We start from the raw sequence: 25,057 nt of genomic DNA, 5'->3' as shown, positions 1-25,057 counted from the left end.
GTGGTTAAACCCCACAAACAGTCACAGCCAAATGTGACTGAGAACTAAACCTATTAAAATCCACTCCTGTGAGGTGGTGCTCCTCACAGGAGAACTGTAGTCTGCTTCCCAGGTCCAAGAGGAATGTCATGATGAGGAAGGTGTGTGCTGCTTTTGCCAGAAAAGTGAGTAGCCCAGAGTCATTGGGTCATCCACTGGGAGCAGAAACTAGAAGGGCCTGATCGCTTCATGAACCTACAGGGTGTTTCTGCTCTGTTGCAAGCATATTTTGATCACCTGCATTGTCCCATAAGCCAGTGTCATTATTTCCCCCACAATTTGCTTCTAGAAGCAAATATTGACACCCTACATATCTGCATGTCAACAATCTCTTTGCAGACACATATGGAAATACGATGCATTCCAGACTAGGGGTGGTGGTTAATTTGCAGTTTGTTCCAAGCCTGTCGCTGTGTCAGTGGAGTGAGCAGCCCCTGAGACATGTCATTGGAGGAATGAGACTGGTTGCACCAGTCACACAGGATGGATGAGTTCCTCATCACCACCCACACAGTAGCAGCCAGCATACATGTGAACTCACATGAACACAGGTGGACTTGGGCACAGATAGATATAGTCTAGACTTTCAGGTGCCTGGTAAGACCCACATCACTCAACTGCATAGATAGAGCCATAGGTCAGAAAATAACTGATCCTTTCTTCAAACAAAAACAGATTTCCTTTGTTTTTGTTTTTTTTCCCTCAAAATACCAGATGTAAAGAGGGGAAAGAAGAGTAGGTCTGAGCCTCTACTCTAGCCTGTGGACTATCAGTGCTCATCAGCCTATGGTAATTTACAAGAGGTAGCTAGGGCTGTTTTTAATCCCATGTCCTGACTAGAAAATCCCTCTGTCCAACTGCCACCCAATTGGAGGGGACACTGATTCTTGGCCCAAATCTCCAATGTTGTTTTGGCTTGCAGACTCCTACATTGTAAGAGAAGGCTGAATGGTAGGTCCACTTAGCCCAACTTGATGTCAAATTCCTTTGAAGTAGCTGCAAAAACCACAGCTGAACCATGTTAAGAGATAAGGCTGTGTCAGGTCTTGGAGAATCTGGCTACTCTGTTTCTGACAACTTTCCTAAACATTCCTTTCTCGAGGTGAGCTTGCAGAAGTGTGTCACAAATGCACAAAACACAGACACAAGGCACACATATATCTCACCACCATACACACACTGCCAGATACACATCCCACCATATCGCACATGTACACTTGCGCGCGCTTCAAAAATATCAATGATCCATCCACATCCTGAATTAGGGCCTGGGTTTGACAAGCACATTCCAAGATTTTGCATTAGCACAGGCGTCATCCCCATAAGGCGGCCCATGAGCCTACTTTAGGGTGACAGCTAACTGTGGCTAGCCTTGAAACCCAGTCCTGGTGGTGGGGAAAGTCTTGGAATTCTCACTTCAGTGGGGCATCTCTTACCAACGCGCGTGAGCACACAGAACCCAGCGAGGGCGCCCGGCCTTTGGGGTCTAATGCACCAAACGCAGCACCCAAACGAGGTCACCATCTTGCCACCACTCAGGATTGTGGTGGGAGAGGCCTTGAGCGCTTTAACTGTGAGGCCCTCGGGGCCTTTAAGGGGGCGGAGCTGTGAAGGGAGCCTCCGCTTCTGCCCGCCCCCAGGCCCGTCCTCCTGCGGTTACTGCGGGCCGCGGGCGGGACGCCCAGGGTTGGGACCCAAGAGGAAGCGCCTGGTCCCGCACTTCCCAGACGCGCGTGAGGGACAGGCCGCCTCTGTCCCGTGTTCCGGTCCTAGGTGCACAGCGCTCTATTTGGCGCGCAGACCAGTCCCCGCCGCCCTCCCCGCGGCCTCGGCCCCACAGGCCCGGGACCCCGCGCCCCTGCGCCCCGGCGGATGTCCTGAGTCGCCACCCGCCCGCTCCGAGCCCCAGGGCCAAGGCTGCTGGGGAAGTCGGGGCGCGCAAGACGGCTATGCGCCGTCAGCATGGGCTCGTGGCTCGGCGAGGTACAGTGGCTCATCCTGGTGTCGCTCTTCGTCGCGGCCCTGGGCACGGTGGGCCTGTACTTGGCGCAATGGACGCTGGCCAGGGCGCGACCCCCGCCACGGCGGCGGGTGGAGCCGGACGAGCGACGGCGCCGGGAGTCAGACACACTCCTGTCCTGGATACTGACACTGGATAGCTGGGGGAGCCAGTGGCAAACGGCCTGGGTGACCGCCCTGAACTACGAGGCCGAAAGGAGAGGGGTGAGTTCCTAGGAAGGCGTGGTGTTTGAGGGTGAGGGGGCCATCAGAAAGAGCCCTGTCGATTGGAGGCCGCCGCCGCCCCTGACCTGCCACCCTAAGCCTACAGAGGCAAGGCATTCATCCTTGAAGTTAGGACCAGGGAGAGTGCCGCACCTGCGGTGGGAAATCAACATGACTGTTTCACACACCAAACATCCTTGGCTCCCTGAAGTAGGCTGTCTGTGGGAGAACCGCTCAGAGAACCTGAGCCCACCCAGCTGGTCTCTAGTGGACTCTGGGTGGACATTTATTGATTTTAAACCCGATAACTGTGGATAGCTCTGATACAAATATGCTTCCATTTCGAATCTGTTGCCCTCTGCCTACAGCTTCTCAATGCTTAAAAGGTTTGCATTTCTGAGTATATCACAGAAGAATGACCATTTGTTGAGATATCACTGCTTGCCAGATGTGGCCCTGGGGACTGTAAGTGCTTATGTCACTTGGAAATCAGCATGACATCCTCATCATCATACAATTGGGGAAACTGATGTCTGGAAGGTTAGAGTTTCATAGCCTTTGGTGTCAAGGCCAGGATATGGACACAAATGTACTGACCTCACACCTTGGGCTTATTACCCAGCTCTGTGCCTCACATTCCTGAGGTTGTTTCTTTCGTTATTAATTGCTTGCTGACTTATTTTTACTTTTAAGAGATGTTAGTGTAAAGACAAGTTCCTGGCATCTACAATTTGGAGGCATTGCACAGGAGAATTAGGAGCTTGGTGGGACAGAGCTGGCACCTGTCAGCACTGTATCTGTCCCTCGACTTCCGGTACACAGGCACTCATACCTGCTGTACATCCCAGTAAAGAAGCCCCACATCACCAGCCTTGGACACAGTGACTACCACAATGTTCAGTCATTGTCATGGCTGAACCTACCCACTTTCAGAATATTCCACAGTGGGCCCTGAGCCTGGTTTTTGTGCCATGAGCTTGGCACATGTAGCCATTGAACTAAGAGAGAGAGAGAGAGAGAGAGAGAGAGAGAGAGAGAGAGAGAGAGAGAGAGAGAGAGAGAGAGAAGGAAGAAGAAAAAAGCTTTAAGTATAAATTAGCACAAATCCAACAGTACAAGAGACTTTGCTCTGGACTCTTGGAAAAAGATTTTTGGATGCAAAGGCTACAAGCTCAGTTGACATCTGTCTTGATACCTAGAATAGGTGCCCAGTCATCAGAGCTGGACCTCTACCCAGGGTCAACACACAAGCTATGTGTCCTCATATGTAGGTGTAAACACTATCCCACCATGAAGCTGCTGTCACTGACCCCCCACTTGATCTGGTGTCAGAAGCCTGGTCTCAGCAAAGAGAAAACAGAGTTGCCTGAGCTGAAGCCAGTCTTGTTCTCTTTCTCTGTAGGGTGCTATTGGGTGTGCAGGTTAATGATCTGTAGGAGGTGGACACTAGTGGCCCAGAGTCAGTGACCCTCCCTTCTGTGAATTTTGGATGTTTTATTTCCTGGCATTTCTTGGTTGACTTCCTAAGATCACTCTAGATATGCTCCCAGGGATCCTTTTGCCTGGAGAGTTGGCCAGAAAGAGGAAGCCCCTCCTTAGCACTGTTCTTGGTTGGGCAAGTGAATTCCTGTGGAATTAGTGGCAGGTGAAAGCTTCTCACCTGTAACCCTGGCCTTTGTTGTTGGGGAGGACATGCAGGGGCTGGAAAGACATGAGCTTGTTTGCATGGTCATGTCTGGGCTCTGCTCTTTCCCACATTCAGCCATTTATCCCAAGAGAGCTCTTGCCTGAAAGTGCCAGTACTGTACTGGGTTTAAGCTCAAAGTAACTGGTGGTTCCTGCAGGGGCTTTATGTGCACTTTTGCACAGGAATTGGTGTTGGAGTATCTCTTGCCACGGTTTTTGTTGTACTTGCTTGGCAGATGCCTGGGATGCTGCCTGATTGAATTCAAATGGAGGGTTTTGCAGCAGAGAGGAAGTCAGTAATTTGCCTCTCTACCACCAGTGTCTTGGGCATTTGCTGTTGTTACAGTGATGATATGCAGGGAACAGATACCCGCATTTATACCAGTGAGAGCCTGACCCCAGAGGCCAAGCCTTCTGGAGTTTCTTCCTGCCTCCCCCAACTTTGAATGCCACTAATCCCTGATTAGGGCTGACATTCCCAGACTGCTTTAGGCTTAGACAGCCATAGCTTAGAGGTCCCCTGCCCCCACTCTCTCCTGAAATCCCTTTGCCCTAACCAGGGAGGCAGCTAATACTTGGAAGTCAACCAATACTTGGTCTGTCACTGGTAGAGTGGAATGGAGAGACACTAGTAGTATTTGATCATATTCAGCATCTTCCGTGAAAAGGGAAATTTTCTACCCAGTGGGAACAGTAACCTGTCCCATTCTAGATTTTACCCTAGGTTTGTATCTGTGTGTGTGTGTGTGTGTGTGTGTGTGTGTGTGTGTGTGTGTGTGTGTGAGAGAGAGAGAGAGAGAGAGAGAGAGAGAGAGAGAGAGAGAGAGAGAGAGAGATGTGTGTGTGATGTGTGTGTAGGTGCACATGGACTTGTGTGTGTACATGTGGTGACAAGAAGACAAACTCAAGGACACTATTCACTTTGTATTTTGAGACAGGGTCTATGATTGGCTTGGAGATCACTGATTGGTTAGACTGGCTGGTCAGCAAGCCCCAAGAATCTACCTGTTTCTGCCTCTACAGTCTCCATCTTCACAGTGCTGGGATTACAGCCATGCTCCTCCTCCACACCTAATTTAATTTCCTGGGTTCTGGGAATCAAACTCAGATCCTCATGCTTACACAGCAAACACTTTGCTTACTGAGTTACCTTCCTAGCCCCACAGTTGTTTTAAAATGGAAATAAACTCTCAAATTTTCTGCCCAACCCTTTCTCTCTCTAGAAGTGAGGAGCTGAAGCCTGAGAGCTGAGAGGCCAAGCTCAGCCTGGAGCCTGGACTGGCTTCTTCATATTCCTGTCTCAGCTACAGCCATGCCCTGTGGGAAGCAAAGTCATCCTTGAGCCCCAAGTGTTTTTCCTGAATGACGTCCAGTGAGGAAGGCCTGAGTGATGTAGCTGAATCCCTGTGATCCAAGAACTAAGCTGTTACTCATGGTGGCTTCTTTGTGCTCTTATAAGTATAGCTGTGTGAGTTACAACCATCACTCCAGAAGTAGTGTATAGGGTGATTAGTTGGGTGGGAAAGAGGAGAAGCCATCATTGTCCCAGAAGCTGATCAGCTGTCTTCCAGTGTGTGGAAATTATGGAATCATTAGAAATATCCTTGCCTGCTTCTCTATCACAGTGCCACATTCACAAGACTTGGGTTAGCTGAAGAGTAGAGAACAGGAGATACTTTCCTCCCCGTGGGTGAGAAGACACTGTGCACACCTATCTCTAAGTCATCCTGTCAGTCAGTTTTGCTGTGCCCAGCAACACGTCCCAGATGGTGGTTTTAGTGTTAAGTCTTGCTTCTCCACCGAGTTTGACATTACAAAAAAAAAAAACATGCCACCTTGATGGGGCTGGATTTCTGTAACTGAGAGCCAGAGAACCCAGAAAGTACTTTATTGTCTGAAAGTAGTTGCTCAGGATCACCCTGTGGACTGGCCCTACAGTCACATGAACACTTTGGTTGTGGTAATAATCAGTTACACCATGATGCCCATACCCCTACACCAACCAAGATTACCTAAGGTTGCTGTTTCCACAGCCCTGGTTTGGGATGCTGTCATGCTGATAGCATGTAGCCTCATCATGCAGGGCTTCCCTTCCACTGTGATGCTCTGTGGAGCACGTGCTGGTCTCAGAGCCCATGTTCTGCTGCTGATGTTATGGGTTTCTCTGGTGTTTCCTCCCTGCTCTCAACTGGCAGTGACCCTAGATTAGGAAGATTCTCAGATCTGTTCATTTCTGTAATCCTTTCAAACAAGTGACTAAGACTGCTATGGCAGTTTGCAGTCCTTTTAGAGGATAGGGAGTCAGTGTGAATTTAGAACATGTTCTGAATAGCACTGATTTCTCTGAGACTCTGCAACTTGCATATAGATAGTTGGCCAGTAATTGCAGTCTTCCCATCACCTAATGACTTTCAGTTGTGCTTACAAAAACCAATGGCAGAAGCGGGTACACAGGAAGGCTAGTAGTGAGACTCTGACAGCCATTCATGTAAGGACCCTGGGTTCAGCTTGTTCCCCCCACTGAAAAGGAAAATGGGCTTGGGGCACCTCTGTGAACTCTACCATGCCCCCATCTCTCTCCTCTCTTCTCTCTCTCTCTCTCTCTCTCTCTCTCTCTCTCTCTCTCTCTCTCTCTCTCCTCTCTCTCTCTCTCTCCCCCCCACCCTTACTCCCCCCTCCTCTCTTCTCTTCTTCTTCTCTTCTCTTCTCTTCTCTTCTCTTCTCTTCTCTTCTCTTCTCTTCCTCTTCTCTTCTCTTCTCTTCTCCCTCTCCCTCTCCCTCTTCTCTTCTCTTCTCTTCTCTTCTCTTCTCTTCTCTTCTCTTCTCTTCTCTTCTCTTCTCTTCTCTTCTCTTCTCTTCTCTCTCTTCTCCCCTCTCCCCTCCTCTCCCTCTCCCTCTCCCTCCTCTCCCTCTCTCCTCTCCCCTCTCCCTCTCCCTCTCCCTCTCCTCTCCCTCTCCCTCTCCACTCTCCCTCTCACCTCTCCCTCTCCCTCTCCCTCTCCCTCTCCCTCTCCCTCTCCTCTCCCTCTCCTCTACCTCTCCTCTCCTCTCCTCTCCTCTCCTCTCCTCTCCTCTCCTCTCCTCTCCTCTCCTCTCCTCTCCTCTCCTCTCTTCTCTTCTCTTCTCTTCTCTTCTCTTCTCTTCTCTTCTCTCTCTTCTCTTCTTGGCACCCCAGAGTTCCTTATAGTGTGTATCCCCTTTCTCCTTATTTAACTTCTTGAAATCTCAGAAATGCCTGACTCCTCCCCTTCTGTAAGGATGATGCCCTACTCCACACATTCAGCAGTCTGCACTTGTTCCCCCTCTTCGTCACTTGTTGCTCCATCTGCTCTCTGCACTGTGAGCTAAGGCAGAGCTCGGTTCTGTCCACACAGAGTGTGGACTTCATGCTCAGCTCAGAAGTGGCTGGAAACAAGCCCTGTGCCTGAGTGGTGTAAATGATAGACCTGGTAGAAGGAGAAGAGAGTGGCCATGTACACCATGATGTCTGGATGCAGGCCTCAAATTTGGGAGTCAACAGGCCCCCAAAATAACAACATGGTGTTTAATGTGCTCTGTTTTATCATTCCGAAGAAAAGAAATGTGAAAGGAAGCTAGCCTGTGACTGTGCAGATCACCAGTGTGAAGCCCAGGACAAGTGCCAGTGGAGCTGATCTTTGTACTCAGCTGTGCTCCCAACAAGACAGGAATTCAGGAAAGAGTGGGTGTCTTATCCAGACCAACCAGAATTAGCCAAAGCTAACTCCAACCCACTTCTGGTGGCTGAGAAGGGAAGAGGGTTCTTTAACCATGTGGAAGATATGTGTGAGCCACTGCTGGAGTTTGAATCCCAACTCTATACTCACTAGCTATGTGATCTTGGATAAGTCTGATCTCTATTTCTGCAAAAGGGAATGCCATAGAGATCTGTGAGCCTGTATGAAGCTGTGAGCAATGCCTGTCATGAGCCAGGGCTGCTCTTTTGTAAACTCTCCTTTGAAAACTGTTTGATTTGCTTTTTGAATTTGCAGAAAAGTTGGAAAAATAATTGAGTTTCTATGCATTCCTCACCCAGCCTCCCATAACTATCACTCAATGATTAGAGCAGAATTACTGTTGGTATAGGGTTGATATAACTTAAAATTCAGGTAGAACAAGGGGTTAACAGTGTAACTACAACCAAACAGGCAATAAAATTAACATTGTATAGAACAAGGTGTTAGCCTGGGCACACTTATGTTACCAGCTGGAACTACTGTAGCTACAACTAAAAACAGTGAAATTAACATTGTGGCAGTACAAGACATTAACATTATCACAATCCCTTTAATAAAAAAAACAAAGCATTTCTCAATCTAGGCAGCTTTTTCTATATATCATCTTATTGCTCAAGGCCCCCTCGGGTCTGCTTTTCCCTGCTGTTGAGTTGAGGCTGTACCTACAGAAACAGTACCCCATGACTGTTCAGTATTGAGGAGGTCATGGTATTAGTGTAACTTGCTACTAGGAATGTGGGTCCTGTGAGATGTTCCACATGTGGCTACAGTTACCATGTCTTGGGAGATGTATCCTTGGATGTTTCTGTTCTCAATTTAGTGTCCCTCAGTGTGACTCACCAGCAACAACTACCTACATGGAGCTTCCTTAGTGGTGATTTGCTATTTCCTCCTTTATGTTATTAACTGGACCTCTGCTGAGAGAGGGAATGGTCACTCTTCCACGTATATTTAGCTGATCATACATCACTGTAGACTTGTGTTTTGTTTGTTCTTTAAATTATTCTGTGGGTCCTAATCCTGTCCCATTATATTACTTTGCTGCCTAAATTGCTGCTGTGTGTTTCTCTAGCCAGCTGTGTTCTTCATCAGACCACACTTGTGTTTCTTTTCTTGCTTTATGGTCCCACAAGGCCATGTACGTGTGTGTTGCTCACCTTGTATTTTCTCCTCCTCTGAACCTGTATCAAACCACTTCTCTGAGAAACTTCAGTTCCATTTATTTGGAAAAGGATGTATGCATACCACTACTTAGCTCTCAGTGTTCCAGACCCTTCCAGTGGACAGAGCTTCAGCATAACTGTGGGCATGAAAATGCATGTTTTCATGTCTATCAGTATTTGACTTCTAAATCATGAATGTATATCAGTACTCTGCTTTTTAGTTCAACAGCAGGGTTCATCTTAGTCTTCTTTCTTCTGTTGTGTATATGTACATGTCCCCCACCCTTATGTGTATGTTTGCCTGTGTCAAAGGAAAATCTCAGCTGTCATTTCTCAGGTGCCATCTACCTTGTTTTTTGAGACAGGATCTCTCATTGGCCTAGAACTCATTGACTGTTAGCCTCCAGTATTCTCCTGTGTCTGCCAGCCCAACCTCCCCTATTGGGATTGTGAGCAAATGTCAATACACCTGGCCGTTTTGCTTAGGCACTAGGGATGCAGTTCAGGTGCTCAGTTTGCACAGCAAGAGCTTTACCAACTGAGACATCAGTCTCTTCTTCACTTTTAGTTTTTTTGCTTGGTTAGTTATTTGATCACATTGGTAACTCACACATTGCTAACCCTGTAGAAACACATGTGCTGGATTACAGACTCTGCACAGTCAGGATGGTCTTCTGAATGTTCTTAATATCCATCCTCCTACCCACTTTGAGTGGTTATATAGTTCATGTGTCATGCTAGGCTTCCTTGTGAGTGTTTGTTTTTCTGTCTAGTTTCTTTCACATCTTGATTTAAAGGTGCCTGTAGCTAAGCCTGATGACTGGAGTTCAATCATTACACCCCACTTGGTGGAAGAGAACCCTCTCAAATTGTCCTTTGACCTCCACATGCATGCTAAGGCATGCACATGCCCTCTCCTACGCTAAAAATATATATAAGAAAATAAAATACTAAGGAAAAAAATCAAGTTGGAGAGAAGGCTCGGAGTGAGGATGCTTACTGCCAAGCATGATGCCCAGAGTTCAACCCCTGGAATTCACATGGAGGACTTCTTCAAGTGCAACTAAATATTAAAATTAACCCCACCTTCCCAGTGCCTTGGGTTGTTACTGTTGCTACATGCAACATTCCTATCTGAAACTCTTGGGCCAGAAGTGTTCTTGATGTCTGATTCTGAAATATTTTCATATGCATAATTAGATATCTCAGGGATGGGACCTGAGCCTAATATGAACTTCTCTTCTGTTTCATGTACACCTTAAGGAGTGTGCATGGTGCCCGGGCCAGCACATACTGAAAGTAATTTGACACAGGTTTTTTTTTCAAGCACAATCCTTTGCTTGAAACAAAGGTTTATGGTGTAGAGTTTTCCACTTGAGGCCCTATGGCTGAGCTTCTACTTCATTTGGTCTATTCTGGATTTTTTTTTCCCCTCATTGCTCAGAGCCATAGTTTTAATCACAGAAGCTCTGTAATCTGGGTCAGGGTCTAAGGGTCACCCATCTTACTTCTCAGTTTTTGTTTGTTTGTTTGTTTTTTGTGTGTATATGTGTGTTTGTAATGGTGTGTGTGTAAATATGTGTTTTTCTGGCAGTTCTTACATGAGAGTTTTCTTGTGTGTATTCAGAGTCTTCCTTTAGTCAGGGCAGATGACTGTGGACTGATGTTGCTAGCCTCGGGCAGAACATCAGCAGTGCAGGAATTGGTTGAAAGCTGTAGTCTCACTCTACTCCTGAGTCCACAGGGGCAGGTGGATTAGAAGTAGAAAGGTAGTCTCCTCCATCCTTATTTTAACTTACAATGTGTGTCCTTTGTAAGAGCATGCATGCCTGGACATTAAAGATCTTTCCAAGGTTTTGTCCAGAAGGCACCATAAGAAGGAGTGTTCACCTTACCTGCCCTGCTGTGGCTCTGGGACATAGTCTGTCCAGTGGAAAGAAGGCAGCCCTGTGCTTCCAGGCTTTTCTGGGGTGCTCTGTTCTGCTGGCTTACCTCAGCATCTGGGCACTCTGCTGATGGCACCTGCTTGGCACTGGCCTCTGTGCCACATATGGTCAGCTCATAGTGCAGTGACTTCAGCAAGTTCATAGGGTCCTTAGCCAGATGCTGCTACCAAAGCCAGCTCCAGTCCCAGACTCTGCCAGTATAGCCTAAAGATGGTGACTTCATCCCTCCCACAATGTAGATTTTACCACCTCTCATGATGTTTAAGGAGTGAGGTGGGTGCTGTTAGCACAGGGTGAGGTTCTAAATCCTAACTAAAAATGAACTATGTATTTTATGGTTGATTTTGATCTCTGAGAATTCTTAAGAGATATATATAGAGAGTTATGTCACTACTCTTCTGTGTTAGGCCTGCCCAAGCACCTCTGGTCCCATTACATGCCAGTTCTGTCTCCTATCTTTGTTCATACCCATATAGGTAACTAGCTTACTGCCATGGAGTCCTCACTTACAAGACACACATAAGGCAGAAGCTTCTTGACACTCAGTCAGAACTTTAGACAAGAAAGACTATCTGGCAGGAAAAGTTAAAGAAGGTTTCACTCTAAGAATATCTTGGGGGCTGGAGAGATGGCTCAGAGGTTAAGAGCACCGACTGCTCTTCCAGAGGTCCTGAGTTCAATTCCCAGCAACCACATGGTGGCTCACAGCCATCTGTAATGAGATCTGGCACCCTCCTCTGTATACATAATAAATAAATAAATCTTAAAAAAAAAAAAAAAAAAAAAAAAAAAGAATATCTTGGTATATAAGCTGGGACTTTCCAGAGAACTCATTTTAAGAGGATAGTCCTTGGCTTGCTGTCTAAGCCCATATTTACTTTTTAAAGAATCAATTTTACTGCCTTACAGTCATATTGATTATATATATATATATATATATATATATATATATATATATATATATATATATATATACGCGCCATTTGGAGATTAAAGAACAAACAAGAAACAAAAACAAAAAAACAGGATCTTGTGTCACCCAGGATGCCATCAAATTCATTTTGTAGCCAAGAATGGCCTTGAACTTCGGATCTTTCTGCCTTCACCTCTCATGTGCTAGGATTTCAGAGATGGAGCACCATACTAATTGAATCTAAAGCTTCATGTATGCTAAATAAGAATGTTGCCAGCTGAGCAATATTCCCAGCCCTCATTTGGAAATTTTTAACTTGTAAGACTCCTCCACCCCAGAAAAAGAGAGGTTTGCTAAATAGGTAAACCACTTGCTGCACAAGTATGAGGATCTGAGTTTGAATCCCCAGAACCCATCTAAAAGTCATGTGTGGTAGCATGTGTCTTTATAATCTTGGAGCTCACATGGAGAGATCAAAGGCAGGAAAATATCTGGAAGCTGATTGGCAGCTAGCCTGGTGCATGTAGACTGCTCAAACAAGGATGAGCCAAGGTGAAGACTGACACCCAACATTTTCCTCTGACCTCCACATTCAGACTGTGACAGGCATGTGCATGCACTCACACACACAAATGTTTACATACACACATAATAAACATACACACCAAAAAAGAAATAAAAGAAAAACAAGGGAGACATAGTTTCCACTGGAGAATGCATGGAGTTCCAGTGGCTAGGGAGTCAGGCACCTCTGGAGGGCTGTGGCAAAGACTGAGGACACAGCCACCAGACAGGTTCCTTTCCAGCCAGCAGCCTTCTGTGTCATTTCACATCCCAGAGAGATGCCAGGTCCTGGGTTTCTGCCCAGCAGTGGAAGAGGAGAAGGGAGACAGTACCTTAAGTAGCAATGCCCCTACAACCTCATAAAGCAGGAGAGGTAATTCCCTCCATTCAGAGAAGAGTGCTTCCTTCGTAAGGAAGAAACGCAGCAGAGAAGACAAGATGTACCCACAGCCTGCCTTAAGGCTGCACTTCTCTCCCATCCTGAATCTTGGGGCTCAGCATGATGCTTCACTTTGAGTCAGTTGCCCTCTCCATCCTTCCCTCCTCACAGGATCCTGCTTGTCAAGTGCTTGTTGAGTCCAACACTGGCAGGTTCTCAGGGGTGTAAACCTACTGATTTAACCATTGTTAGGATGTTCTGTTACAGGTGTTTTTATTTTTATTTTTGTAGCAAGTATATATTTAAAAATAAATAAAACCCAGGCTACATTTATGAATTTCTTCTCACACAGCCTTTCTCTTCCAGGGCCTACTGCATCTCTCTTTCCAGCAGAAGCCACAACCACAGTCCTTGCAGCTAACAGTTGGGGATGTCTCTAGTGTGGTCAAGTCGGCCCAGGAGAAGGTGAGCTGGGTGTTTGAGCTGTGCCATTTTCCCCTGCATGCTGAGTGAATGCCAATCTGGAGCTAAGCCAAGATTGCTGAATTACTGAAAATATAGAACCATTATTCTGGGAAGAAATGGTCAGCCTATTGTTGGATAAATGGATTTTTTTAAAAAGTCTGCACATAAGAGAATATCAATCAGCATTGAGAGGGACAGAAATACAAACACATGTGTGCATACCATCTGTAAACCTGGAAAACATGTTATTGGGAGCTAGAGATGTAGCTCAATAGGGAACATGGTTGCCTAGCATGCATGAAGCCCTGCTTTTGATCCCTCGCATATAAATTAGGTATGGTGGTGCATACTTGTACTCTGAAGATAGGGGCAGGAAGATCAGAAGCTCAAGGTCATCCTCAGCTACATAGTGACTTCCAAACCAAACTGGGTTACACAAGACCTTGTCTCAAAAAAACAACAAACATCATGCCACATGCAACCCTGTGTTGTGTGATTCCATTTATCTGAAATGCCCAGAACAGATAAACTATAGATATAATAGATAGATATAATAGATCTAATATATAGATATAATAGAACAAGGCTAGAGATGCCAGGACCTGGGTGGGGAAGGGCCTGGTGGGCACTGGAGTGGTTCCCAAGAAGCAGAGGGTTTGTTGCTGGTGATAGCTGCCCAGCTACAAATGTGTGAAAAGCATTTGAGTGCATAGCCTAAAAGGCCAAATTTATGGCCTCTCAGTAAAACTGGTGTGTGTGTGTATGTGAAGTCAACCATGTGAGGCAGTTTCTGAGCCCGTGAGATGTGGTATAGAATTAGTCCTATTGCTCAGAGTTTACAAGCCAGATGCACACATGAGACTGTCCAGAAAGTCTAAGGAAACCTCAATACTGAGTTAAAGAAATATCAAAAATCAAAGATTAACTTTGGCCTGCTGTATTCACATTACCACCTTGTATTTACTAACTTATTATTGATGATTATTATTATTAATAATAATATGTATTTTATATCCTTGGGCCCTAAATGTGCCCCCATATTAAAAATGCCTCATTTGCCTAATATTTAGCTTATCTTCCAAACTTAAAGACATTCCCCACATGGATAGTGGGACATCCCCGCCATTGTGGTTCCCATGGCCATTAGATGAGAAAGTCTTGCTGTAAGAGGAAAAGGGACCCCCCCCCCCCGTCAGTGCCATTTGTTACAACTCTTCCAAGTATACTTCTGTACACATAAAAAGAATATAGATTTGGGCTAGAGAGATGGCTCAGCAGTTGAGAGTGCTTGCTGCTCTGGCAGAGGGCCAAAGTTTGATTCCTAGCACCCACACTGAGCAGCTTACAACCTCCTGTAACTCTAGCTCCAGGGGATCTGACACCCTCTTTTGGACTCCAGGGATATCTGCACACATGTGGTTGATATATTTTTGTCATCTAGGAAATAAAGTTTGCCTGAAGATCAGAGGACAGGGCTAGCCACAGGGTTAGCCAGGGAGGTCAGGCAATGGTGGCACACACCTTTGATCCTAGCACTCAGGAGGCACAGGCAGAGAACTGTCTGAATCTCTGTGAGTTCAAGGCCACCCTAGACTACACAAGATTAATACAGGCTAGAAGAAACAGAGCCAGGCCATGGTAACACACACCTTTAATCTCAGCACTTGAGATCTCATTTGTTTGCTACCAGTATTTGGGAAGCACACATGCAATTAATCCCAGTGCTAGGAAGGTTGAAGTGAATAGGCTGAAGTGAATAGGAAGTGAAATGGCTGGGCAGAGAAAGGCATATAAGGCTCGAGGAGAAGGGAACTAGAAAGCTTTTGACTGAGGACTCAGAGGCATTCAGTCTGAGGATTCATGGAGACAGGATCGGCTGAGTAGTTGTCAAGGTGAGAAGTGGCTATAGCTTGTTTTCTCTAATTTTTCAGCATTTACCCCAATATTTGGCTTTGGTTTTTTTTATTATAAGACCATTTAGGATTCATGCAACACATACACATAAGTAAAACAATTTTTTCTTAAAAGATAAGACTCTCTATTCTGCCTGCTACCTTGGTCCCCACTGTTTTAATAGTTTAGCTTATGCTTGTATGTCATATTATACATATGTGACTTTGTGTATCTATATAAAATCTAGGAACCACAAATTAGAGAAACAGGCAATATTTGTTCTTCTGAGTCTGGTTTAATGAGATTCTTTCCATTTGTATCCACTTCCCTATAAATGATACGGCTTCATTCTTCTTAATGACTAAAAGGAATTCCATGTGTATCTAAACCACTTTTTCTTTATGTATTCCTCTGTTGTTGGACATTTAAGTTGGTTTCATGACTTAGCTATAGTTGAATACTGTTGTAGAAACATTGATATGCAAGTGTATCTGTGAAAAGAACATATTTTCTAGGCTGTGACATAGATGACAGTCCTGTCCTCTGTCCTTGTTTCCCACCCACAGTAGTGACCACCTGCAGTTAGGCTAGTTTCTTCCTTCCCAGCCTTCTGTGTATTCCTTACCCTTGCATGTGAAAGACCAGCATTTTCAGATCTATACCCATTTTATTTTCAAGTTAAATGTGCAGGGCACATTTAGCAGACAACTTGGAAAGACGCTCAGGTTGGGAAGAGATTACTACTATCCCTCACTCCTACACATCCTTTGTCACCTTCACAGCAAGGATTGTTTGTGTTTATTAACTCCTGTCAACTTACTATGCATACTTTAGTACCAAGATTTCTCTTCATGGAGCTGGAGATTTATCTGATTGATTATAGCTTTGTTTCCTTAGCTGTCACAGGTCAGGGTCTGAATAAATCAGGCTTGTTTATCCCACTTGCTTGGCTGTCATTAGGGTCGGGGTCTTATAGAATCAGACTTATTTATTACTCTTCCTTGGATGGATAAATAGCTTGCTTTCTTTTCTCACAGGCATGAATGACAGATACTGCAGGGGCCTGGTTACTCTTCCAACTACCCAGGTGCACACTCAAGTTGCCAGGTTGGGGTGGACTACATGGGTCCAAGATATTCTGTTGGCCATATACTCCCACATTGATTACTGTGGAGCTATGCCATCAACCCAAGGAAAGTCTCGTCCCCATAACCCTTGTTAGTATAGAAGTCACATGCCCATGCTACCCTCTTGGTGAGTGCAGAGAACTCTCTGGAAGATACTACAGTAGCAGAAAGAACTGAAGCCTGTGGCAGACGTTGGAATATAGAAGCTGGCACACTCCATGTAGTTGGCAAGGACCAAAGGGAGATAAGCCTATGGCCACTTTTACAGGGTAGAAACTGAGGTTTATAGAGCAGAGGGCCCAACCTTCCTGGCACCTCGTTGGGAAGTGCTTGCTCCAATAGCTAGCATTGTCTCTGTCCATGACAGATAAGGGCTATACTTCTTGGGGGGTGGGCAGCTTGTGTTTGTTGTTTTCTGAAACTACCAAGTCTGAGGGGCAATGGAGTAGAGCCAAGGGCTGGCCTGGCAGCTGAGGGGGGATAGAGGTGCAGACATTACAGCAGTCCAGCTTTAAAGGTCTTCATATTGCCAAAAAACAACCTCCCAAAGTGGGTAGATGAAATGCATTCCTATTAGTCCATCTATGGGGGAATATTCAACCAAATCCTTTGGGTGAATAGTGTTTGTACATCCTACTCAGAATTATGTCATTCACCATAGACAAAAGGAAAAAGTGGTTCAAGCTATGTGAACACATCAGTATGGACATAGAATATTACTTGGCCTCATAAATGAAGGAAAATACTGACACATCCTTCAAGGTGTGTGAAGACCTTTTGCTAAGTTGAGATATAAAAGAACAAACACAGTAAGAGTTATTAAGTGAGGTTCTGGATATGGTCCATAGAGTCAAGTGCACAGGCAGAAAGTGAGAAGTGGGTGGGAGGAACTGGGCACAGAGTTAGTATTCTGCGTGACAAACCTTGTAAAGAAATGGTTGATAGTGATGTGTCCAAGTGCTGTTCTCTGAGGTCAAGTGGGCTGGCCAGGCAGGTAGTCAGACCTTCTGCTCTTCACTCCCAGAGTAGTTGCCCTCCATTGGTTACTGGCTCTGGGTGTAGGAAGGGTGGGGCTTTGTCTTTGGAGTCCCTAGGTGGCTCTTAGCTGCACCTGACCTGTGCTCACCTATGGGAACGTGGTGTGTGTGTGTGTGTGTGTGTGTGTGTGTGTGTGTGTGTGTGTGTGTGTGTGTGTGTGTGATATCTTCCTGAGCTTCTGGGAGGGTAAGACCCCCATGTACTTGTTTTCTGTATGTGACCTTTTATTTTGGACAAATGCCTTGGCCAGCCACAACACACCCATTTTTAGAAAGGACTGGAGCCTGAAAATAAGCTTTTCTCATAGCATGTCTCAGTTGGAACATTACTTAACTCCTCCATTAGATGAAGACCAGAAGCATGGAAATCTCTTTTTAATATTGTTTTTGGGATTGAGTGTAGCTTTGCTGTGTTCTGTTTGACCATTCCCCATAGGGTGCAAATTTCCAGTGAAGTCTTTCTCGGCCTCCCCACATAGTCTTCCTACTGTGCAGAATTCTTGAGAACTTGAGGACCCCAAGTCCATGGCATAGAGAAAGAAAACTTGATTCAAAGAGTGTTCAGAAGCCCTTCTCTGCCAGCTTCCTCCATGGCCTCAGGGTTTTGTTGTGTTTTGTTTTGTTTTCATCTTTCTAACTTGACCTTATCCAAGGCTACATATCTTGTGTTAAGAAAGGGAGGGGTTGGGATTTAGCTCAGTAGTGGAGTGCTTGCCTAGCAAGTGCAAGGCCCTGGGTTCAGTCCTCAGCTCTGGGGGGAAAAAGGGGGAGGGGGAAGGTCCTCCCAAGCCCAGCTTGTTCCATGGCTTATTATCTTCTCCTAGCTGAATAAGAGTAAGGACTAGCTACTTGTGAGCTTATACAAAGGGCCTTGAGCTTGGACTCTGCCCTATAGCCTTTCAAGACACCTGTGTTTCACAGTCTTTGCAAACACTGGTTCATTAGCAGCCCCTTCCTACAGCCCACCGTGAAATCTCTCAAGGCTTGAGCAGAGAGAAATACCAAGGATGGGGCAATATTCAGGCCCTGCCCTCACCACTGAGTCTGGAGCAGTCTGGTTCATGCAGGGCACTTTGGACATTGAACATGTGCATTTATCTTAGTGTCACAGACTGGGTATCTTCCCATTCAATTAAATTCTGACCCTCATAGCTAGAAGTTAGTGTAACTGGCTGGATCCCAGGCCTGGCCCTGCTGTATACCCCATTTCTGATTGGCAGGTGACAAATTGGGGCTTCCCAGTATGGGAGCCCACATAGATTTTCTAGTGAGATCTGAGCTTGCTTTACCTAGCAGGGCTGTATAGGGGATGGCTTGACTGAGTGCCTGGTTACCAGGTGTTTGGAAGGGTCTGCACTTGGCTGTGCAGTGTGCTCTGATCTAGCAAGGGGGAGGTCTTTTGCTCCACCCCTTGGCATTGTTATAAAAAGCCCCTTTGAAGAGACAGAAGGGGCTGGTGGATTTTGATCCAGGTCCTCTTGAAGCTATCCTGTGTTTCTGTTTGTCTCATCCCTGTTACCTTTCTATCTACAAATTCCTTATTCTCTCCTCATAGGAACCCTGTAAAAGGTGGGAGCTGGCCTCCCACATCCCAGGACCCCTTTAGTTTGACAGTTAATTGGAATGGCACACAGAACCCAGTAACACAATTTGTGCTGTTTCCAGTTTATGAAGCTATAGACAAGTAAAAAAAATGTATATACATAATGTATGTGGAGTAGGCATAGCCCCCAGGACCCTCTGGATATGGCTCTTCCCAGGACCCCCCTTCTTCACCTGAACTTGGATGGAGGCTTCAGCACTCTGGATGACTGATTATTGTTCAGTTGCTCATTGATCTGGACCTCCAGTTCCCTGACTTCCCTGACCTCTTAGTCTTTCTGATCAGTCCCACCTGAAAGCTGTCTAGGGACTTCCAGACACCACTTGTCTCTAGTCCACAAGAAACACTTGCTTATCTTCCACAGCAAGCCCTGAAGAGTGGTGGCATTTTCTTGTGGTAACTCTCTTCAAGGGGCATCCTGTTAGATGAAACTTCCTTCAGGCCCTGCTGTAAAGAGATGCTTCATGGGCCTGGGCTGTGCTCTCCTGAGGCCTTCCTGCCTCCTCGGCTAGTCTCAGCATGTACCAACTGGTGATTTCTCCTAGACTTAATTACATACTTACAGAGGAACTAGTTCCTAACTACATTCTTTTTCCTCACATCCTGGGAGAGGTCTGCTCTAGAATGTTCCACCCAGGAGACACAAGGCTCTATTTCCATACAAGAGTGGACTGGAGCCAGTCTATCCTCCACAGTGTGCAATGTGGCCCTCCTGTGTCTCTCAGCTGTAACAGAGACTTCCCCATCTGGTGTCTTGACAATCTAGGTGCAAAACCTGATGACAAGATCAGCCCTACCATACCTTGGCCACCCACTTAGTCACATTCCTTTAACAAGTGGAGTGGGTGTTGTTTTAAACATAATGCAACCCCTGGCCGAAGAGGAGGAATTCTAAAAAGATACTGGTGTCCCTCTTGTCCACTGTCAGCCTAGGGAAACAATGAAGCCCAAAGAATTAAAACCTGTAGCAGGATTCTTAAAAGTTCTTATTAATAAAATCAAACCCGAGGCCGGTTATTGGGGTCCATGCTGGTAGATCAGAGAGACAGAACAAGCCACAGCTATCTCACCTTGCCAGTTCCTCAGCTGGTCCTGTTTCCTCAGACTGGAGGCTTCTGTGTCCTCATCCGGAATGGGTCTCAGCTGAACTGCTGTTGGAAAGCCTGAAGCTTAACCAGCCAAATGCTTAACCAGCCAAAATGCTCTAGTTTCTGGTCCTCACACCTTATATATCTTTTTGCTTTCTACCACCACTCCCTGGGATTAAAGGCTGGCTTTCTGGGATTAAAGGCGTGTCACCATGCTTGGCTATTTCCAATGTGGCCTTGAACTCACAGAGATCCAGAGGGATTTCTATCTCTGGAATGCTAGGATTAAAGGTGTGAGTGCCACCATTTTCTAGCCTTTGTATCTAGTGGCTGTCTGTTCTCTGACCCCAGATAAATTTATTAAGGTACACAATATTTTGGGGAACACAATACCACCACAAAAACCTCTCCAGGAATCCAGTGCTCTGGGAAAAGAAAGGCTAAAGCTTAGTGCACATCAAAGGAGGAACTTGTTTCTCAGGGAGAGATTTCACACAGTGCTGACAGCTTATCAGACTTCCTGCCAGGAGAGACTGAAGCTAAGATAGTGATGGGTCAGTGATGGATGCAACAGCACCTTAAGCAGTTTTTTAGCTGTAACACACCCTTTGCCCTCTATTTAAACATCATCCTCATGTCAGGACCCTGCAGATAGACTTGGGACCACTGGGCACTTTATTGGTTCCTCTTCAAAATATGGCCACAGTGGATACTTCTTTCTCTGCTTTTTATCAGTATTTGTCACTTTAATAGGTGTATTGGAGCATGTAGCTGAGTTAGGCTATTAGATCTGCTGGCCCAGCTTGTACCCTGAGAACTCTGCTGTAACTTGTATTTGGAAAACTTACCAGTGCCAGCAGTGGTCACACTTAGAGCCAACCTTGAAGATTGCAGATGATGTCACCTTTGTGGATGAGGGGCCCGGTGCCCTGTGATAAGCTTTAATTGACTCAAGCCCAACTTCCTAAATGGTATAAGGACCAACTTAGGCTAAAGTTTTAAATAAAAGTGTGTGCCTGCCCAGCATTCAGGAAAGGCCCAGCCAGGCAGCTGGGTTGGAGTGGGTGGGTGCTTGCTCCTCACTCCAGGCCACAGGGTCTGTTTATCATTTGCAAATCCTTCCCCAATAGGGCTGGACATTGAAAGCAGGGGCAGGATTCCATAGGGCACCACAACATCCATACTTGTGATGGCCTTGGGTGTGATGGGTCCAGGCTGTGTTTCTTTTCATTTAGGGTCATGATACTCTCTGTTAGAAGACAGACACAGTGCCAGTGGACAGAGGGGGAATTGAGACAAGAGGTTAAGTCACTTGGCCAAAGAACAGAGCTACCAAGTTGTGGTACTCTGGCCACTATGCACAGTGTTCTCTGTGGCTCTTGCACCTACCCACATTTGTCGATAGAAGATTTGAGAAAGGGAGATACAACAAAAAAATGAGGCATTCCATGAGATTGTGAAACCATAGTAACAAACAGCATAGAAAGTGGGAAGGCCACAGCCATCTAGGGTGTGCAGCTGGTGGTGTGCACTTATTTCTACCCTGGGGAGCATTGTGGCTCCTGCTCTGTCCATTCCTCTCTAGTTTGAAAGGGCAGTGAATTCAGCGAATTTGTCTTTATTTCTCCTAACAGAAATCTCCATTGATCTTTTTGTTTGCTTTGTATGACTTGAAATTCCAGTCCTGCCATTAACCTGGTATGTATGCTAAAATGTTAATAGATTGTGCAATTGTTTTGAGGTGGGATCTTCCCATGGCAGGTGAAAGCTCCTCTTGGCAGGTCCCACCCTCTGGGTGCCACTGTAGTCACTGCCCAGAAGAAACGAACTGATTGGGTATTGACATATGGTGAAATGACCCTTGGAAGCTGCTAGATCAGTTAGTTTATTGGATAGATGACAGAATGACTTGGCCCTTAATGAAGAGTACTAAGTGCCAGCAAGGAAAAGACCCAGTTCCTTTCAGCCTTCCTTTTAAAGGAAACATCTTCTCCGTGTCTTTTATGTAGAATCCTTGAGGGAGAAGACTTATACACAGATGCTTCTCTGTGACGCCATATTGCAGAGTCACAATTCCCCCCTGAATTACAGTATTGTCAGGAAGCTTGTCTCCTTTTTAGTTTTATACTGTTCTGATATGAGCAGGAAGCATGGCTGGAGTGAGAGTTGGAATCCAAAACAGGGAACCAGTGTGGTTCAAGCACACCCCATTTACCCAGCATGCTTTGGAGTTGGCTGCCATCTTGTTTCCAGAATTTTTCATTTTAGCACCCTGGGAAAGTTCCTTATGAAATAAGCCTTCAGGTCTATAGATTGTGATTCAGTGTCAGACAGGATGCATTGGCTACTTTCTCATCACTGTGACAAAAGCAGCTTAGGGGAAGGAGGGTTTATTTATAGTTCTTCATGCTGGAGAAGGTATGGTGGCAGGAGATGGGGGCAGCTGGTCACAATGTATCTGCCCTCAGGAAGACAGAGATGGATGCTGGTGCTCAGCTGGCTTTTTTCCTTTATTATTCCAGGACCCCAGCCGAGGGGATGGTGTTGACCACATTCAGAGTCAACACACTAGACTAGAAACTAATTAACCTAGTCTAGAAACTCCCTCACAGACATACCCAGTGGCTTGTCCTATCAGGTTGACAGTGTTGCCCATTATACAGAGTAAATTGTGTAGATGTGATAATGCTTAACTCTAGCTTGTTTTACTTTTTAAACTGAGGATCCTTTGCTTCAGAGTAGACATTGGGTTTGATATCCTCCTCACATCTTTAAGAATATTTACAGAGGTGAGACTAGGTTGCAGAAAGACACCTGATTTGGGAACTGGTGATAATGGATCAGTTAACCACTAGGAAATATACTTTAATGAGAAAGAAATAGCCATGCCCCTCCCCTTGGCTTTCAGAGTACTAAAACAATGTATCTCAAGTAACTGCAATTTCCTGAGGAATCTCATGCTGAGGAAAGAAAAGGTTAAAATTCTGATGTCAGCTAGAGGAGGAACTTGCCTCCTGGAAAGGGTTTCACACAATTTATCAGACTACATTGCAGGAGGAAAGGGAGCCAAGACGTTACAAGGCAGGGCTGGTGGAAAGACGCCTCCCCCAGGACTGCTTAACTGTGCCTGCCTCTTGCCCTCCATTTGAACCTAAACCTCCTTTCAGCCCCCACTGGAGGGGGGGCAAGACAGACTTGAGGGGTAACTGAACCTCTTCCTTTATCTTCCTCTTCACAATATGACCACATCAAATAAATCTCCTTTCTATGTTATTCTATTGTTTGTTTGGCTTATTGAAGATGCCAGAGCCTGCCCTCTGACCTGATAGCTCTGGTAATGGATCAATTTCCATTTTGTTTGGTGGCTCCTTCCTTATAACATGTGATCCAAGTGAAAAATGCCCCTAGTATCTCTTCAGATGCATTTTCTTAGCTGTGCTCCTAGTTCCTTTAGAGGCAAAAATAATACATGATTTTGAGTTCTAGATGCTTTGAGAAGAGGCACACCACAGGTGAGCTGGGAAGGAAAGTTAAACAGTAGTGAGATTTTTAAAGGATTTGGGACTTCCTTGTTGGCAAGTAACAGCAGTGACTTGGAAGTACCTTTGGCAGGAATCTGGGCCTCCCCTTCTACACAAGACACATTTCCCAGACAGGAGCTGTGTGTGTGTGTGTGTGTGTGTGTGTGTGTGTGTGTGTGTGTAAGGTGTTAAAGCCAGAGAGAAAAAAAGAAAGGAAGGAAGAAAAAAAAGAAAGAAAAGATGGTGAACAGGCTCTGGCTGCTTTTTGCTTTTTGCTGTGACAGGGTGGTGCCAGTAACCTATGCCTCTCTCCTTCACCCTTGGAAGCTACACTCTTTCATCCAGGAGTACCCTAGACACGTGCCTACCCAAGCTGTCACCTGCCTACCACAGCCACCTTGACCATTCTTGCCCTTGAAAAGGACAGTACTTAGTAGGAAGTGCAGTTAGCCTGTCCTGAAATGGTGTCATTGAGGGTTCTGTGGGTGCTTTGGGGAGAAAAGATCTCGGGACTCAGGCAGGTCTGTGGTGTATTTTATTTTATTATTTTATTTTATTTTATATTTTATTTTATTTTATTATTTTATTTTATTTTATTTTTATCTAGGAAGCTCATTCCTGGGAGGCAAGTGCCAGCTTGATAGTAGATACTAATGATACTTAACCTTTCAAAAAGCTACTGCTTGGCTTGGGAGATGGCTATTGGTAAAATGTTTGCCTTATAAACATGAGGACTTGAGTTCCATTCCCAGAATTTCTGTTGCTTTTTTGTTTTGTTTTGCTCTTTTGTTTAGTGGCATGTGCTTGTAATTCCAGAGCTGGAGAGGTGGAAACAGGCAGGCTATAGGAGCCGCTTTCCACCTCCCATACAGCCTCCCATAATGGTTGAGCCCTAAGGCTCAGTGAGAGACTTTGTTTCAAAACAGGAAGTAGAAAGCTGGGTATGCCGGCATAAGCTTTTAATCCCAGCACTCAAAAGGCAGAGGCAAGTGGAGCTTTGAGAGTTCAAGGTCAATGTGGTCTACTTACATAGTGAGTTCCAAGCCAGACAAGGATACATAGTAAGACTTTGTCCTTAAAATCAAAATAAAACAAAATGGAAAACCAGGGTGGGCTTGAAGATGACTCAGTGGGAAAAGTGCCTACCACGCAGTCATGAGGACCTGAGTTTAGATTACCAGAGTCCACATAGAAGTCAGGTGTGGCCGTGTCCATTTTAACCCAGTGCTGGGAGCAGACAGGCTGGGGGTTTGCTGGCCAGCCAGTCTAGCAGAAATGGTGAGCTCCAGGTTCAGTGAGATACCATCTCAAAAAATAGAGAAACAATTGAGTAGGACGGCCAACATCAACCTCTGGCTTTCCCACTTGCCTGGGTGGGTTAGCACATCTGCACACATTCATAAACCACACATGCAAGCTTGTATGCATTTATGCACTGACATTCCAGAACAAATACTTGGAACCCCAGCCAGAAGGACCGAAAAACTATGCTTAGTCAGGGCCACATAATGCCCACTAAGGGACTAACTAGAAAGCCTAGTTATCATCTTTGGGGGAGCTCTAGATTCTCTACCAGGTCTCTGCTCCTCATAGACCCTGCAGTAGGTGTCAACTCTGGGCATTCTGGACCTTTAAGATGGCTGGCGAGTTGTCAG

The 25,057-nt window shown here is 45.7% G+C and overlaps 1 protein-coding gene across 3 annotated transcripts in view; it reads left to right on the top strand.

Moving 5' to 3' along the window:
* The first annotated feature begins 1,702 nt into the window (after positions 1–1,702).
* C2cd2 (C2 calcium dependent domain containing 2) overlaps positions 1,703–25,057 on the top strand; it is a 76,203-nt gene continuing 52,848 nt past the window's right edge. For all 3 annotated transcript variants that reach the window (XM_006996876.4, XM_076549322.1, XM_076549323.1), the window contains exons 1-2: positions 1,703–2,262; positions 13,035–13,133. In XM_006996876.4, the coding sequence (XP_006996938.1) occupies positions 2,002–2,262; positions 13,035–13,133 (360 nt within the window). In that variant the 5' untranslated portion in view covers positions 1,703–2,001. The remainder of the gene's footprint in view (positions 2,263–13,034; positions 13,134–25,057) is intronic.

This window comes from Peromyscus maniculatus, chromosome 12, assembly GCF_049852395.1.
Source record: "Peromyscus maniculatus bairdii isolate BWxNUB_F1_BW_parent chromosome 12, HU_Pman_BW_mat_3.1, whole genome shotgun sequence".
Lineage (NCBI taxonomy): Eukaryota > Metazoa > Chordata > Mammalia > Rodentia > Cricetidae > Peromyscus > Peromyscus maniculatus.
This window is presented reverse-complemented; position numbering and strand designations above follow the sequence as displayed.